The following is an 18,925-nucleotide window of genomic DNA, read 5'->3' on the forward strand; positions in this document are numbered from 1 at the left end:
AGGAGTGGACCTGTCTTGTCAATTTTCCTTCCATTGCTTCTCTCGCATCTGTCTCATTCAACACACAAGACCACTGTCCCAGTTCAGACACCTGTCACCTCTCCTTTGTACTACTGCCTTTTCATTGGTCTCCTTGCCTCCTCCGGGCTTCCTCCTTCCCCCTCTGTGAAGCAGCCTCTGATCACAGTACTCCTCTCCTCAAACTCCAATGGATCCTTATTGCCTTTAGGATCTATTATAAGCCTCTCTATTGGGCTTTTAAAGCACTTCCAAGCCTGCCCTTCCTGGTCTGTTCAGGACAGCCAAAATGTCTTCTTGTTCCTCACACATGACACTTCACCTTAAGTCTCTGTCCCTTCCCATTGGCCGTTCTTCATGCCTGGAATGCATTCCCAATTCACAGCTCTCCATTTGGCCTCCTTCCCCATCATTCACCTTCTATTTATTTGTATGTCCTGAAAGTTGTATCGAGGCTGTCTCAGGCCTTTCAGGTGGGTTTTTGTACAATCAGTCCCTAGCCTGGTGCCTGTGACACAGGAAGTGTTTAATAAATGCATGTTGTTTGCTTGATTTTAGCACCCCAAGAAGATGAGACAGACTGGAACAAATGAGAAAGACCAATACTCCATCTGCTGGAAACCCTTCAGCGCAAATGGTGCTAAGCACTACAGTCAGCCAACCAAGAGTGTGCGTACAATGGCCTGAAGACAGGAAGACATTGATTAAACTCCAGGACAGCAGCTTCCCACATAGAGAATGCCATCCTACATTCCCTTAGTGCCAAGTCATTCTGCAGTGCCCTGCCAGTGAAAGTAGGGTGACCCGAAGAGCTTCATCTCCTAGGCCATGAAGAGACTGAAAAGAAATGGAGGAGCTTCTGAAACAGGAAGTGAAAAACTCAAGGTCAATGGAAAGTCTGACTCACCACAAAGTTCAGAAATTATACCCAGTAACAAACTGGAGGGCAACAACAATACTGGTATCTCCGATAGAGCTAGACACACTTGGACTAGGGTTCTGAAGAGCCCTTTTGGAGTTTGATGGCACGAATCCAACTAGCAGACCACTCATACCGAAGTGGCAGACTGGCTTTTCAAAAATCTGACATCTGCTGCAGTCGTCATGAAAAAATATATTTTCCTACTAAATCTGAATGTAAGTTTGACATCATTTCAGGACCTGCACACAACAGTCAATGTGGACTCTGAGGAGTGATGGCTCTGCCTACAAGGGGATCTGCAGAATGGGACAGTCCTATGCTCTCATTTCTCATGACTGCCTCCCCCGCTTCAGCTGTGCCCACTATGCTCCATGGCCACGGCCACCCCACTCTGAGATTTCCTTACTTGATCAAAATCTGGTTTTGTTCCACCCTTTATCTTCCTTGTACCTCCACACCCTGTACTTTGTCCTCCCAACAGTGACCCCTTAACCCCTCCCCCTCTCAGTTCTTTCCTGACCCATTTCCACTACACCAGCTACATTCTCCTCTCCTTCCCATCCTGACCGCTCGTGAGCCAGCCTCATCTCCAGACTGTCTCTCTCACCATTCCCTCTGCCTCCTGGCTTTCCTGGCTTCCTTCGAGCCCCAGCTCAAACCCCATCTTCTGCAAGAAGACGACTTTCCCAATCCCTCCCTCTGTTGATTATTTCCTATTTATCTTGTATGTAGCTTATTTGTACCTATTTATTTGGTTCCTGTCTCCCATGTTGGACAGTGAGCTCCTCAGTGGCAGGGAATGTCTTTTGCCTTTCTTTGCAGTCTCAGCACTCAGCACAGTGCCTGGCACATATTAGGTGCTTAATAAATATGTACTGACTGATTGGTAAGCAGAAATTTTCCCAAGAGCTCCTACTGCTATGTGTACCTGCTACAAGATGAATTATAATTGGGGCAGCTAGGTGGCACAGTGGATAAAGCACCAGCCCTGGATTCAGGAGGACCTGAGTTCAAATCCAACCTCAGATACTTGACACTAGTTGTGTGACCCTGGGCAAGTCACTTAACCCTCATTCCCCGCCCCTCCCCACCAAGATGAATTATAATCTCCCTCAGGGCCCTACACTACAGAAGGAAGGAGGTAGGGAGTTTGCACAGTGGCCTGGAAAGGACAGAATGGGGAAATATTGGGCAATAATGGGTGAGGTAACTTACTAGCTTTGTGACCCTGGGCAAGTCACTTAATTTTCATTGCCCTACAAAAAAAAATAAATAATGGGTGAAGGGTAAGTTATATTTGTGTGGGGAACAAGTCCCATAATTATCTATCACTGGTAAGACAGGATGTAATCCATCTTCCCACTTTCTCACTGTTTGATCTCACAACCACTGTGGTTGTTTTCTAATGAGCCATGACCCCCATTTTGGAGAAGACTGAACTATGTCATCACAAGACATATAACAACGGAAACACAAATTGGATCAAATGTGAAATACAAAGCTTTTACACTTTTTTTGGTTGTTTTTTTTTGGGGGGGGTAAGGCAATTGGGGTTAAGTGACTTGCCCAGGGTCACACAGCTAGTAAGTGTCAAGTGTCTGAGGCCGGATTTGAACTTAGGTCCTCCTAACTCCAGGGCCAGTGCACTATCCACCGCACCACCTAGCTGCCCCTTATGCTTATGTACTTTTTTTTTTTTTAGGCAATGGGGGCTAAGTGACTTGCCCACGGTCACACAGCTAGTAACTACTTATGTACTTTTAACAACAAAAAAAATACAACAAACAGTTCTAACGAAGTTATTACCAACTCTGGCTTCTCTGTAAAATTGGAAAGCAATGGGGGCAGATAAGATCCATAATGATTGGTGCAAATGCCTCATTGGAGCACAAAAATTACTTAGAAAAGCATTTTACTACCTTCCTAACAGATAAAAGCCTGATCTTATCTTTCATAATAGAAAGCATTATACATATACTACCAAGAGATGAGAGTTCCTCCAAAAACGGTGGCGTGGTCCCTGCACAGAAGAGGCCAATTGTGAGTTTACATATGTTACACAAAGCATACGCAGCTCGTGGTGTTCAGATAAAATGTATCAACATATATAAGAGAACAATATATTGGTTGAGGAGCAAGAGGCATGCGCCGCTAAGTCCCCTTAGTCATTCTTGAGTGAGCTGCCTCCCAGAACGCTCACATTTATATCACTGTTACCACACAGCTGTCGATTCACTTCCATACTTGTGACATTTTGTGTCCCACAAATACGGTGGAACCAAAAGAGTATCTGATGCCAAGACAGAAAACTGCTTTCTATTTGAGAAGTGCCATCAAAAGTAAGGTCAAGAATAATTGACAAAAAATGTGGCATTTTTCTGGGAGTCAATTTAAGCTTTAAGTTCTGCTTACTTAGCCTTAGGTCTATTATCATATCTCCTAAATAGAACTGAGTATGGCTTTCAAATTAAAGAGAAAAATGAATCAAAATATCACATTAACTACATGGATGATATCAAGATACATGGCTCCACCAAAAATCACATTAAAAAGCCATCTCATCTTGTGGAATCTTACTTCAATAAAATAAAAATGTCATTTGGACTAGGCAAGTGCAAAATTAGGAACATATATCAAGCTGAGATAGAGACATAAAATTCTGAGCTTGAATCAGAAGGTCAAGTTGAGCCAATGGAAGAAGGCAATACTTAAAAATACTATGAAGAAGAAAGCTGTGGCTGAAAACATTAAGAAATTTATTGGCATCCTGAAATCAAAGTTCAATTAGAAGAATATATTTAAAACAAGGAACACCTGTGTAATGTCAGTATTATTGTAAACTTTCAGACCCATAACAACAGATTTGGAAGGTATTCTTTTTTTTTCTTTTTTGTTTTTTTGCAAGCAATGAGGGTTAAGTGACTTGCCTAGGGTCACAAAGCCAGTAAGTGTCAAGTGTCTGAGGCCGGATTTGAACTCAGGTACTCCTGAATTCAGGGCCGGTGCTTTAACCACTGCGCCATCTAGCTGCCCCCCTGGAAGGTATTCTTAAAAATCCTGTATAATAATTAAAAAAAACCACACACAAAATAGAGGACAACCTTCTTAGAGGATATGATCAAAAGATCAGAAGACATTACTGGGGAAAAAAAGGGGGGGCAGCTAGACGGCGCAGTGGTTAAAGTGCCAGCCCTGGATTCAGGAGGACCTGAGTTCAAATCTGGCCTCAGACACTTGACACTTACTAGCTGTGTGACCCTGGGCAAGTCACTTCACCCCCATTACTGGGCACTCAATCTAATCACATGGTTACGTGTGCCAAGCACTATGCTTGGTTCTGGGGATACAGATACAAAGAAGGAAACAATCACTACTTGCAACAAATTTATATTTTAATGGAGGGATGGGGGAACAATAAGTACATATAAAACACCGGCCCCAGATTCAGGAAGACCTGAGTTCAAATCTGGCCTCAGACACTTGACACTTACTAGCTGTGTGACCCTGGGCAAGTCACTTAACCCCCATTGCCTCACCCAAAAAATGTATACAACATAAAATTTATACATACATATTGAATATATTATATAGGGTATCTCAAACATCTTATTGCATCTAAGCCTTAATAACTTAGATGTGTTTTAAAATATATTTATATTTTATATAAAATTACATGTATGCTAATTTAAATATAATTCTGTATTATACATGAATATAAAATGTATAAAATGCATACAAAGTCGCTAAGTGCAAAGTAAGGCTTCTTTCAGAACACAGTATCTGAGCTTAAAGGTTTTTAAGGAAGAGAGGGACTCTGTGTGCAAAGTAGAGAATGCATTCCGGGTATGTGGGAGAGTCAGTACAAAGGTAAGAGATGGAAAATGAAATTGTGTAAATAAGAAACAGAGAAGATGAGTTTCACTATACAGCAAAAAGCGAGAGGCAGATGAATCCATTGTGGTTGGGAAGGGAGATTGGGGCTGGGTGGTACAGGACTGAAAAAGCTAAACGTGGGAATTTTCATTCTAGAATTGGCAGCCACTGGAGTTGGTCGAGTAGGGAAATGACATGGTCAGATAAACACTGAGGAAAATGACTCTGGCAGGAGTGTGTAGAGTAGACTGCAGGACTGGAGGCTGGTGGGCTAATTAGGAGGCTGTTGCAATCCTCCATTCGACAGGTACTTAAGGGCCCAAAAGAAAGCGGTAGCAATGTGAGTAGAGAGAAAGGCTGAGCCATCTCTAGAAATGGTGCTATAGACACAGAAATGGCAAGGTTTGGCACCTGACTGGACATGGGATGATGACGCAGAGGTCATGAACCCGAGGCAAAGGAAGGATGGCAGCAGCTTTCACAGGAGAGAAGTGTAGAAGGCGACCCATGGGAGCTGGTGTGATTACCTAGAGAGAATATAGAAATAGAAGAGGGCCCAAGCAGGACAGAGCCTTGAGGAAACACCTAAAGTTGGGGTGGGGGGGTGGTATAATATGAATGATTAGCCAGTAAAGGAGAAACAAAGGAATGAAAAAAAACCCAAGCAGTTATAAGAACATACTATGTCTTAAGCACTTTATAAATGTTAACTCATTTGATCCTCTCAACAACCCTGGGAGATGGGTAATATCATCAAACTCATTTTACAGCTGAGGAAACTGAGGTAAAGGGTTGCATAACCAGGAAGTGTCTGGGGCTAGATCTGAACTCCGGTCTTCCTGACTCCAGGCCCAAGGCTCTATCCTCTAAGCCATGGAGCTGCTTTTGAAAATCAGAAGTGGTGGTCAGACAAAGAGAAGGTGAAACAGGAAAGAAGAGTGTCACCCAGAGGAAAGAGTATCCTGGAAAAGAGAGTAGTCAACAGGGCCAAAGACAGCAGAGAGGACTAGCGAGGGCAGTCCTGAGAAAACACTGTTAGTCAGAACAAGGACTGAAACGTCCAATGGTTTCGCTTGAGAGATGATGTTGAAAACCAGATTGCAAGGGATGAAGGGGTAAGTGAAGAAGGAGAGTGGATGAATGCAGATAACTTTTTCAAGGAGCTTGGCAGAGAGGGAGGAGAAATGTAGGACATTAGTTTGAGGGGATGGTGGAGTCTAGTGAAGGTTAAGGACAGAGGAGCCTCGGTGTGTCTGAAGGCAATAAGGAAGGATACATTTCATAGGAAGAGGCTGAAGACTGTGGGTCAGGGGATAATTGAGAACGCAATCTGCTGGAGAAGACAGGCTGGAATGGGCTCAAGTACATGTGTAGAACAATATCCATTCATTGGCAAGGAGAAGGAATACCTCATGGTGAAACCAAGGGCAAAGGAGGGACACAAGGGGTTCTGAGATAAAGAGACTGGGGGTGGAGTTCACACAGTAAAATGACAGGCAAAGTTCTAGGCTGAGGGGCTGGGAAGGCAATGTGGGGGCTTCAGGAAGGAGAAGGGGTGGCCTAGCTTTTGTGAGGACTGAGATAAGGAATCGACTTGTGTGAATTTGTAATGTACCCAGTGGGCACAGCTGTGGATCTCCTCCAGCACCCTTCAGGAGTCGTGGTAGAGGCAGAGGATGGGAAGACTAGGACTGAGATCTGGTGAGAAGAGAGTGGTGGCAGCATAAGGACTGTGGAGCTGAGACAGCTAAGTACCAGGCTGAAGAGGGAAGAGAAGGAAGGAACAGACATCTTGAGAAGGGAGAAGAACAGGTGTGGGCAGGATGATGGCATAGGAAACCATGGCCAGAAGGAGAAACATCAGAGTTTCTAATTAGGGAAGTGGTCCATTGCCATGTGAGGCCAAGGCGGATGGATGACAGGAAGAGGAGCTCAGGAGGCTTAAGGAGGCTAAGGATGTTGTGATGAACTCCTTGGGGAAGAAGGGACAACTGTCTAGGGGTATCTGTAGCTATTGTTGTTTGGACTGGGTGTGCGGGTTTCCAAAGAGGAAAGGTCACTGAGTGAAGAAAGGAAAGGAGAGAGGGGGTCTGGAAGTGACTGCAGGGGAAAAGCTAGAGGCTGCAGCAAGGGTCAGAGCAGACTGTGTGAGAGAAGGCCTGGACCAGGGTGGAGGGAGACATCACTGGGCTTTTCTAATATGATCCAAAATAGTTCAACTCCAGATGAAGCCTATGAAATGGCTAAGATGCAAGAATGAAAATCAAAGGGCGCTCCCTGGGTGACACTAAGAGGAACTCAGTCAATAATACGGTGACAAAAAAGGAATGAAAAAGGAAGAAGAGTTATCCTTAAGGAGCCTGAGTTGAATAACCAATGGAGATTATGCAAGGAAATGGCAGGAACAGTGCTACACATCCCCCGAGATTATAAAAATTTAGTGATTGCAAAATATTTAGCAATATGTTACCTGGTGACTAGAGTTATACAGCATGAGCTTAACGGACAGACCATACATAGAAATCTCAAAATAACCCTGGAGACCTCAAGAAATTGTGCCAGAACTGGGGTCACACAACTAACTACCCAGACAAAACACTGATTCAAAAAATTTAAGAATGGCACTTGTGATAAACGTTGCCAGACCAATCCTCCATCTTCAAGTTACATGAAATGGCAGCTTTCAACCTAGCAGAGGAGATCAAAACCACATGGGAAGGGGCAGCTAGGTGGCACAGTGGATAGAGCACCGACCCTGGAGTCAGGAGGACCCGAGTTCAAATCTGGCCTCAGACACTTGACACTTACTAGCTGTGTGACCCTGGGCAAGTCACTTAACCCCAAATTGTCCTGCAAAAAAACCCCAAAAACAAAAAAACATGTGGGAATATCTTTCCTGTCACTTATGCTACCAGACTTGTAATGAAGATGCTACTAGTGAATCTGTGGAAGATGAGTGAACATCCTGATACTTTTATTCAACTACAAATTGTAATAACAGTCAGGCGGATGGTAAATAAAAGAGACAAAAATAGCAAGTTGTCTGACTTGTCTTAGGACAAGTCAAAACTCATTGAAAAAGATGAGAAAAAAGAGAAAATGGCAGTAACAAGCAACAATTACCTGGACATAAAACTGAGCTAGAAAAATTCAAAACAACATTTTAAACCCATATCACCATAACAAATATTCATCACCTCCATATTACATGGCATGAAATCCTCTCCAAATACAGAGTCCTGGCTGAAGAAGCAAAAGCCATGGGTGAGTAGTAAAAAGTGCTTGAGGGACATCCCTCTTTCCGTGCCAGATCTTCCTGGGAGCTAGAATTTCAAGATACTTTCAGTAAGCAGACAGAAACTATGAGCTGGTAACCTGAAACCGAGATTCTATAGTAACTTGTCCTAGAACCATTTCTCTCTGAACTCTATCAAATATGAAAATGAGAATGAAAAAATAATAATAATTACTGACATTTTACATTCCTTTTAAGTTTTTAAAGTGCTTTTACATCCATTATCTCATTTGATCGTTATAAAAATCTATGAGATAGGTAGGTGTGCTAATTCTCCCCACTTCGAAGAGGAGGAAACAGAAGCTCAGAGAGTATCTACCTCAGCTAATAAGTATCTGAGGTAGGACTTGATCCTTGGTTTTTCTGAGTCCAACCCTCTGATCACTTATCCAGTGTCATCTACAAAATACAAAAGTGACATACTTACTACACAGTAACAGCAACATTGTGTTGATGACAATTATGAATGACTTAGCTCTTCTCAGCAATACAATGACCCAAGACAATTCCAGAAGACTTATGATGGAAAATGTTTTCCACATCCAGAGAAAGAACTATGGATTCTGAATGCAGATGGAAACATGCTATTTTCACTTTTTGGTTTTTTTTTCTTTCTCACGGCTTTTCCCTTTAGTTTTGATTTTTCTTTTACAATATGATTAATTTTGAAATATGTTTAACATGATTGTACTGTATAATGTATCAGATTTCTTGCTGTCTTGGGGAGGGAAAGAGGGAGAAAATGTGTAACTCAAAATCTTACAAAGATGAATTTTGAAAACTAACTTTATCTTATTTTATTTATTTATTTTTTGGCAGGGCAATGAGGGTTAAGTGACTTGCTCAGGGTCACACAGCTAGTTAAGCGTCAAGTATCTGAGGCTGGATTTGAACTCAGGTCCTCCTGAATCCAAGGCCAGTGCTTTATCCACTGAAAACGATCTTTACATGTATTTGGGAAAAATAAAATACTATTAAGTGGGGGGGGCAGTGAGATATCCCTGCCCCCAAGAAGCTCACTTCTACTGGGGATACAACATAAAGAATGCACCGTGGAAGGAGGTTCCCAATAGGCAGTGAGGTGCTCCAAATGTGCCCGTTTGCAGTTGATATGCTAGTCAATCAATAGGTTTTTATTAAATGCTTACTCTATGCCAGGCACAGGGAATACAAAGAAAGCCAAAACAGGTGATTGCATTAAGACCCAGAACATTACAAGCCTTCTTCAATGAGATCCATTATGATTTAAAATCTACCAGATAAAGGTTATGGATGAAAGATGCCACCTGTCCATACTGGGTGATGTTCAATCTGCTCAGTAAGTACCCCAGTACAGATGTCTGGCTAGGCACTGCAGGGAAACAGTAGATTGGACCTAAAATTAAGCTGGAGGAAGACTGAGGACTGGATTGGATTTGGGAAGTTGCTTAGTGCTTTTCATTATCTCAAGTTGTGGTCCCCACTATGAAAACTCATCTTTTTACCACTAATCTTTGCTCATTGATGCAGTATACTTACAAATCTTGAAATGTCACAGTCTCCATAAAAATCAAGTTTAAGGATGACACTAAGGTCAAGGAGAAACAGAATGAGCACAAGAAGGTCTGCAGTATGTTGTCAGTGATGGTCTACAAGCAAAAAGGGGTATCAGTGATATCACTGAGGAAATATAAGGCCTCAAAGGAAATGAGTCACCCACATACTAAGAGCTGGAGCTAACACCTGGGCACTTCAAGTACAGGGACCCAAGCAATGCCAAAAAGCCCAGTGACTTAAGGTGAGATATGGACAAGAATCACACAGAATGAGAAGGCATGGATGGGGTGCGATCCTCTCCTCTGGAGGGTAAACTCGCAGTGATAAGATGGCAGATCTGATGCAGGGCTTCTGAGGTGTAGAGGAAGGAGATGAGCCCTAAGAGTTCAGGACAGACTAAAACAAGAGGCCTGCTGAAGATGAGCTTTCGCTGTTGTTTGTAGTTCTATTGGGGCACGCGAAGGGAAATTGACCGGCTCAGGGCGGGGGAGGGGGAGCACGACTTGAGAAAAACCAACACATGACAATGAGGAACCCTAGCATTCATATGGTTCTTTAGGGTTTGCAAAGCACTCTGTATATGTTATCTCATTTGATCCTCACAACAAGCTTGGGAGATAGGTGCTATTATTATCCCCATTTTATGGATAAGGAAACTGAGGCCTAGCCTCATCAGGTGTTTTGACCAGGGTCACAGAGCTAGGCAAATTGTCCGAGGTGGAATTTGAACTCGAGTCTTCCTAATTCCCAGTCTAGCTTTCTATCTAAGTACCTGCCAGCAGCCTTTAGAGGCCTGAGGCTCTGGTTTGATGCTTTCTCCCCATGTGACCTTGGATGTGTCATTTCAGGGCCTCCCCATCAAGACCCACAACACTCTTCATTATCTGATGTGGCTCCTTCCCTGAGCCCCAAGTTCTTCATAGACTGGACAAGGGAGTTGCCTCAATGACTTCTAAGGGCCAACTCAGATTTCTCCTGCATCTCCCCTCCCCCAACCCTATTTAGTAAGGAAAGAAACACTGATATGGAGAATGGAAGTGACTTAACCAAGATCATGCACAGGGCTGGTGCCGTGGTTGGGGCTCAAATCCTCTCTGATTCCTAGATCTGTCCCCTTTCTTTTACACCATTATCAACAAAAACATGGTACAAGGGGAAGCATGTACCAATGGGAACCTGCACATGCATCCCCTGCCCCCCATTCAAGATTAAAAATCTGTGGCCTGACCTGACTCAGGATTTGACACTGACACAAAAAGCCCGGGGGTTATTTCTGGTAACACTCCTGACCTGACTTGCCCTTGTACAAAAGCCAGCAAGAATCACAAAAGATGCTGTCTCTTGTCAGTAAAGAGCTGTCAGCTCACAGTTCTGGGAACATGCTGTGCTGGCATGCAGAGACTAAGAATGGGTTAGTAGGAAAATTTCCCCCTCATCTTTTCAAACCGTTCTGATTTCTTTCTTTCCTTCTTTCTGAGTGAGATTAAATGCAAATACCCTTCTGACTACAGCCCACTCTTGAAGATGCACCGCATTTCAAGACAGTCTTTTAAAGCACATGCTGGGATGGCCACAGTACATCAGCAATCTGGAAACCCATGCTCTCCCCACACTGCCGTCTGCCGATGTTAGAGGCCCAAGTGATCATGCAATGACAGAAACAGCAGCAAGATAATGTGGGCTTAGAGATGAGCACAGGCCTCCTTCTATAAGAAAATGGGGCAAGGCCACTAACCCTTCTTAAATTTATTCAGGCAGCTCGAGTTGCAGAAGGAGCGAACGGATCCTGTCTCCCAGCAGCCCCTACCCTTCATCCCCACAGCCCGATGGCTCACGGGGGCTTGGCTCTACATTGCTCCTGGTCTTAGGTCCTAGTCAGCAGTCGGTTCTGGGATGCTGCATCGGCATTTGGACAGCTCCACATTGCACATTACTAATCCTTGCCACATGCAGAGACAGGCGCAGCATCCATCCGGCGACCTGATTACCAGCATGCACCCGTGCGCACTTCAATGCCTAAGTCAAGCCTTAACTCCATCAGTGCCATGCAGAGGGATTTCCTCACCACATAGGAGGAAGAAATAGCCAGCGCTGTTCTAGGGAGGATTTCCCCAGAAGTTCCAAAGGACTAGAATTTCTCTAGGGGAGGGAAAAGTACACATACATACAGATATTTGATATGTCTATGAACAGTCACACACACATAAATATTTGACAGTAGATAACAACAAAGCAGGACATACCTCAGGCAACGGATGCTGAATACTGGGCATCCTTTTAAGAAAAAAATCTTTAAAAAAACCCCCAGCCATGTTGAGAACATTCCTAGAGCATGTAGGAGGAAGGGATGATGGGAGGGAAGGAAGGAAGAGGGGGGGAGAGAGGGAACCCAGAGCTCCCGTTCAGAGAAACAGTGAGTTTTAAGGGGAAAGCCCGAGTGATTTCCCCAAACCACCTTTGGCTTTGACTGATAAAAAAGCCAAGATGTGAATGGCCCTCTCCTATTCCCGGAGTTGAGTGAGGCTGGGAATTAGGAGCTTCCTGCCCAAGATAGGAAAAGAATGATGTTCAAATCAGAGCTCCCATACCTGTGAGTAGCCACCTGCTACCACCTGTGCAATGTCCCAGAAGAGGCTGCCAGGCAAAAGGCAAAGACCAGATCTCCAGCTGCTGCTAAAGCTGTTCAGCAGGGAAGAGGACATCGAGGGTCAGAGAATTTCTGAGATGAAAGGGACCATGCCTCGAGGGCAAGTCTAGCTTCCTCACTTGGAAGAGGGAGTCCTGAGAGTGCCAGAGCTTTGGCCCAAGTCACCCAGCACACCAGTGGCAGAGCTACACCTAGAACCCAGATCTTTGGAATGCCAGGCTAAAGTTCTTCTTTCGGTGAAGCCCAGATTGAAAAGTCTCTGGACAAGAGAAGCTGCCAAAAATGCGTTTATTTATCTGAAAGGATGTCTTTGCATGGTCACCCCTAAATGGATTTTTAAAAAAACTTTGCAAATTTGGGAAGTGTGAAGAATTTACCTTAATGCAACACAAATTTCTGAAGTACCTACCATGTTTCAAGCATTTTGCTAGCCCTAGAGAAGACATTATGTCCATGAGAAAGTAAATGCAATGAAATCTCAAGAAGAAAAGAGCTAAGTTAGGAACATCAGGGGAGGCCTTATCAAGGACATAACTGAGATACCTGGTGGAGGAAGCTGTGAGGTGGAGGCAACTAAGGGAACCTTCTTCATTGGTAACATGAAGACAACAAAATGTGCTGGTTGTGAGGAAAGCTCTAAAAACAATAAAGCAGGGCAGCTAGGTGGTGCAGTGGGTAGAGCACTGGCCCTGGATTCAGGAGGACCTGAGTTCAAATCTGGCCTCAGACACTTGACACTTCCTTGCTGTGTGACCCTGGCCAAGTCACTTAACCCCAACTGCCTCACCAAAACCAAAACCAAAACACTAAACAATAAAGCATTCAACATGTGTGAACTAATGTTACAATATAGCCTTTAAGAATCAAGTGGCACCTTCTATGTGAAACACTCCCTGACATAATGCAGAGAATCCAACTCTAAGCAGGTGGATCTGGGTTCAAATCCTACTTTGCCACCTGTGTGATTTTGGCCAAGTGATTTCTCTGGGCCTCATTTTCTAAGTAAGAATAAGACACTGTTTAACTGAATAACTTAGGGTTTAATAAACAAAGGAATACTACTTGGGCAAGAACTTCCTATGTGACAAAAACTTCTGGGAAAACTAGAAAGCAGTTTGGCCCAAAACAAAACAAAACAAAAAGCTTAGGTCAGGATCTTATGTCATGTATTATCCCAATGGATACTCAACTTCAATATAAAAGATCACACCGTAAAAAAGAGGTGAGTAGAAGGAAGCATCTTCTATACTCCTGCCAGGGGAGGATTCTTTTTTTTTTTTTTTTTTGGCAATGGGGGTTGACTTGCCCAGGGTCACACAGCCAGTAAGTGTCAAGTGTCTGAGGCCGGATTTGAACTCAGGTCCTCCTGACTCCAGGGCCGGTGCTTTAACCACTGCGCCATCTAGCTGCCCCTCAGGGGAGGATTCTAAACCAGACATGATGTAAAGGGGATCACAGGAGATAAAATACCTAATGGCAAAGCTTGCACACAAATTCAATACAATTCATATGAGAAGTGAAACTGTCAATTGAGAAAAAACTCTTATAAAAAATCTCTGATAAAAGGCCTGGAAAGACTTATATGAACTGATGTATATTGAAGCAAGCAGAACCAAGAAAACATTGTGCACAGTGACAGCAATATTGATCGATGAAGACTTAGCCTATTCTCAGCAAGACAATCCCAAAGGACCAATGATGAAGCATACTATCCACCTCCAAAGAAAGAAATGATATTGGTTGAACAAAGACTGAAGCATGCTATTTTTTAAACTTTCTTTCATTTTTTCTTTTGTTCAAGTTTTCCTATACAAAATGACTAATATGGAAATGTTTTACGTAATTGCACATGTATAACCTATATCTGATTGCTTACTGTGCAGAAAGTGGGGAAGGAAGGGAGAGCAGCGATAAAACTTGGAGCTCAAAACTTTAAATAAAAATGATTATTAAAAATATCTGATAAGGCTCTAATACTTAAGAATTATAAGGAATTAACACAAATATATAAAGCCAAGAGCCACTCTAAAATTAATAAGTAAAGGATATGAGCAAACAGTTCTCAAAAGAAGAATTACAGATGACTACAAAATATCATGAATAAAAGAGTAAATTCAAATCAAAACAACTCTAAGGCTTCACCTCATACTTGGCCAATTGGTAAAAGGGGATTAAAGATTGAAATAGTCAATGCTGGAAGGCTTCTAGAAAGACAGGGATATGAATACAGTGTTGGTGGAGTTGAAAATTTGCTTAACAATTCAGGAAAACAATCTGGAATTGTTTTTTTTTAATGAAGTATTTTTTTCCAGGTACATGTACAGATAGTTCTCAACTTTTGTTTATACAAGCTTTCCAATTTCAGATTTTTCTCCCTCCCTCCCCTCCCTCCCCCCTCCCCTATACATCAGGTAATCTGATATAGGTTTTATATATATACATATATATATATACATATATAATATTAAACATATTTCTGCATTAGTCATGTTATAAGAGAAAAATCAGAGCAATGAGGAAAAACCTCAAAATAGAAAAACAACAGCACCAAAAACAAAAGAAATAGTATGGTTCATTCAGCATCTATACTCCGCAGTTCTTTTTTTTTTTTGGATTTGGAGATCCTCTTCCATCATGAGTTCCCTGGAACTCTTCTGTACCATTGCATTGGTGAGAAGAATCTAGTCCATCACAGTAGATCAACACTCAGTGTTGATGATACTGTGTACAATGTTCTTCTGGTTCTGCTTATCTCACTCATCATCAGCTCACGTAAGACCCTCCAGGTTTCTCTGAACTCCTCCTGCTCATTGTTTCTTACAGCACAATAGTATTCCATTGTATTCATATACCACAACTTGTCCAGCCATTCCCCAATGGATGGGCATCCCCTCAACTTGCAATTCCTTGCCACCACATAAAGAGCAGCTCTAAATATTTTTGTACATGTGGGTCCTTTTCCCTTTTCCATGATCTTTGGGAAAAAGACCCAAAAGTGGTATTGCTGGGTCAAAGGGAATGGAATTGTTTTGGGGCAGCTAGGTGGCGCAGTGGATAAAGCACCGGCCCTGGAGTCAGGAGTACCTGGGTTCGGATCCGGCCTCAGACACTTAACACTTACTAGCTGTGTGACTCTGGGCAAGTCACTTAACCCCAATTGCCTCACTAAAAAAAAAAAAAAAAAACAAAAACCAAAGGGAATGGAATTGTTTTAAAAGTGACAAAGAGGTCCTTCTAAATTTTGATCCCCAAATCCCTATACCTGAGGAGGTCAAAGACAAAAACAAAGTTCTCATATATACAAAAATAATTGTAACAATACTTTTGTGGTAGCAAAGAACTGGAAACGAAATAGACGCCTGATGAGGCAAAGTAGCCCAGCAGAAAGACCATTGAATGAGACTCAGGGGAGCCGGGTTCAAACCTTGGGCAAATACCTTTCCCTCAGTATTTCAGTCCCTTCCTTTGTAGAGCAAGGTGGATGAACTCGAAGGCCTCTGAGGCCTGTTCCAGCTGATCTATGACCCACACCCTTTCTTTAAGAAGGGCTCCCAGAACAGGTACTCCATCATTCTTCCCCGGCTGCAGAATTTCTGCTGGGCCCTCCCCACCTCTTTTCAGCTTCTTTTTACGTGTTATCTCCTGGGAGCTCCTTGAGGGCAGGGTTGGCTTTTGCCTTTCCTTGTGTGCCCAACGTTTAACACAGTGCCTGGTACACAATTGGCTCTTAAGTGTTTATGGACTGGCTGTGATTGGGAGTTAACTAAACAAATGGAAACAACAGGAATGTGATGGATAATTAAGCCATAAGAAATTACAAATATGAAGAACTGAAATGTGGAGAAGACTAACATGAAGTGATATAAACAGACACAGGAAAACAATACAGGTAGTGACTCTGCAACAATGCAAACAGAAAGGACAACGAAACAGTTCTGTGTAATTATAATGAACAAAGATGGTTCTAGAGAGAAGCTGGGAAAATGGACCTCCCTCCCTTCAATGAAGAGGTGAGGGACTACGAGTACAGAATACTGCATACATTGCTGATATGTTGGTGAATTATGGCAGATTGCTTTTGATTCTTTTTTTAAGCCTTTTAACAAAGATGGTGGTAGGAAGGATAAGCTAAAAAAATGATATAAAAACAAAAGGCAAAAGTAAAATGTTAAAAATAGAAAAAAATGTTTGCTGAATTGAATGCTATAAACATGTGAGACAGTTTTATTTCACCACTGAGTCTGGTTCTGAGCCCAATTCAGTTCTGTGGTTTGCTGCAGAGACCTGAAGAACAGTTCACACTACCCACAGTCATGGGCAGGAGAGTGACACTGTCCTATTCAGTTTCCTGGGCTGTCACAGTGGGGGTATCTAGCTTAATCTTCTCCTTTGACAGAGAAGGAAAATGAGGTCCAAGGCAGACTCCTGACCCCCAGTCCATTGTTTGTTTTGCTACAATAAGTGCCCTATTATCTGCCAGCCTATGCCCGAGAACTAGATCCAAATTGTCTCTCCAACGAGACTATACATGTGTACGTATATGTATGTATATGAATGATAGGGGTCCGTGTGTGTTCCCTGACTGCTGATTAGAGCCAGTCTTTATTCATCTTTGTATCACTCTCCTGACCTACCTAGTACACAATTTGCCCAAAGTGGATACTCAAGAAATGTTGAATGGATTCAAACCAGAGGTTGAGAGCATCCTGCTCCCAGCCCAGGCTCTGGAGCCATCATGGAGGGGAGAGGTCATGGTGGAGAAGAGGCCCATATTCACCATCACTAACAATAACTGCTGGCCACTGCCACTGGCAGACACATAGGTGAGGAAGTCCTAGAAGTGGAAGCACCTTCCCAGACCAATAGCTCTGTTCTGGGTCTAGTCCCTACAACCATCATCCAAGGAAACAACCTTTATGGCAAAGGGGACCAGCCAACCCCACCAACTGTCAACTGTCACCCCCAAAGCAGGCAAGCCACCCCAGATTAAGAAGCCAGGCACCTTGAAAAAGATGTGGGAGGCAGCACATGCCAAGCAGATTAGTCCTCTTGCCACCATCTTGATTGCCATGCCCCCTCAGACTCCAGACACCCAACCCAAGATCACTGGCAATAGCACTGTACCTCCCAAACCAACAGACCCTGCTTGCAGCCTAGCCCTCATAGCCACCATCTGGGGAAGCAACTCCTGTGGAGAAGAGACCAGTCATTCCTACCAACTGCCAACCAACTGCCACTCACGGAGCAGACAAGCCAACTGAAGCACCAGGGCCTCTTAAGGGAGAGACAGGAGAGGGAACATTCCAGGCAGATCAAACCACCACCTGGTACCACCATGACCACTATCTCTCCTCATTCTCTGAACCCAAGAGCCTTTAGTGTGCCAGTGCCCCCCAAACAACCAGACCTGCTCCCCACCCAGGCCCCTGAAGGCATCATATAGGGGGAGAGGTCATTGTTTAGAAAGGGCCCACCTTCCTCACCACCAGCAGCAACAATGACTGACCAACTGCCACCAGCAAGAAGATAGAGGAGGGACACCTGGGAGTGGCAGCACCTTCTAGTGCTACTTCCAGCCCAGCCCCCATAGCCATAGTCAAGGGAAACAACCCTTACAGAGAAGGGACAAACCATCCCCACCAACTGCCAACTGAGTGCCACCCCCAGGGAAAGCAAGCCAGCCTAGGTGAAGGAGTTAAGCACCTAGAGGAAGGTGCAGGAGGCAGTAAGTGCCAGGCAGGTCAAATCACTACCATCTTTTTTTTTTCTGTTTAGAATTTTATTTTTCAACTTACATGTAAAAACAAATTTTGACATGAATTTTTTAAAACTTTGTGTTCCAATTTCTCTTCCTCCCTCCCTTCCCCTCCTCCCCAGAACTCAAGCAATTCAATATAAGTTATACATGAGTAGTCATGGAAAGCATCTCCACATTATCCATGTTGTGAGAGAAAACAAATAAAAACAAAACTTCAGATTAAGGAATTATCAAAAAAAAAAGTGTTTCAATCTGTTTTCAGATACCATCAGTTCTTTCTCTGTAGAAGGATTATAATCTTGATAAATCCTTCAGAATTATAATGGATCATTGCCTTGCTGAAAATAACCAAGTGCTTCCCAGCAGATCATCTTACACTATTGCTGTTATTTTGTATACAGTACATTTCACTCTGCTTTGGTTCATGTAGGTCTTTCTAGGTTTTTCTGATAGCATCCTGTTCATCATAATTTTTATGTAGTGCCTTAAACTTGACAAAGAATTTTCTTCACAATAGCCCAGCAAAGTAGGTACCATACATTTTGCCATTATAGTCAATCATCATAACTATTTCCCTCCATCCTATTCCCTTCCCATGATATTTACTCTATTTTCTATCTTCTTTTACCCTATTCCTCCTCAAAAGTGTTTTGCCTCTGCCTTCTCCTCCTCTCTGCCCTCCCTTCTTTTATCCTTCCCTCCTTATTCTCTGCCCCTCCTACTTTCCTGTAGGGTTAAACAGATTACTCCTCCCAATTGGGTGTGTATGTTATTCCCTCCTTGAGCCCACTCTAATGAGATTAAGGCCTCTGAGCTAATTCTGTGTTCTAAATTTTTCTTCCTCCCTCCTCAACCCTCCCTATGAAAGCAATCAAT

The 18,925-nt window shown here is 43.2% G+C and overlaps 1 protein-coding gene across 4 annotated transcripts in view; it reads right to left on the minus strand.

Annotated features, from left to right (window-relative positions):
• Positions 1-18,925, minus strand: part of OSBP2 (oxysterol binding protein 2) — a 292,924-nt gene that overhangs the window by 107,776 nt on the left and 166,223 nt on the right. Inside the window, exon 1 of one of the 4 annotated variants that reach the window (XM_043967587.1) lies at positions 11,380-11,613. The exons of 2 other annotated variants lie outside the window; for them this stretch is intronic. In XM_043967587.1, coding sequence (XP_043823522.1) covers positions 11,380-11,458 — 79 coding nt within the window. In that variant the 5' untranslated portion in view covers positions 11,459-11,613. Of the gene's footprint in view, positions 1-11,379; positions 11,614-18,925 lie in introns of those variants that run through there. One more of the 4 variants, XM_043967590.1, reaches the window with a different exon arrangement.

This window comes from Dromiciops gliroides, chromosome 1 (assembly GCF_019393635.1).
Source record: "Dromiciops gliroides isolate mDroGli1 chromosome 1, mDroGli1.pri, whole genome shotgun sequence".
NCBI lineage: Eukaryota > Metazoa > Chordata > Mammalia > Microbiotheria > Microbiotheriidae > Dromiciops > Dromiciops gliroides.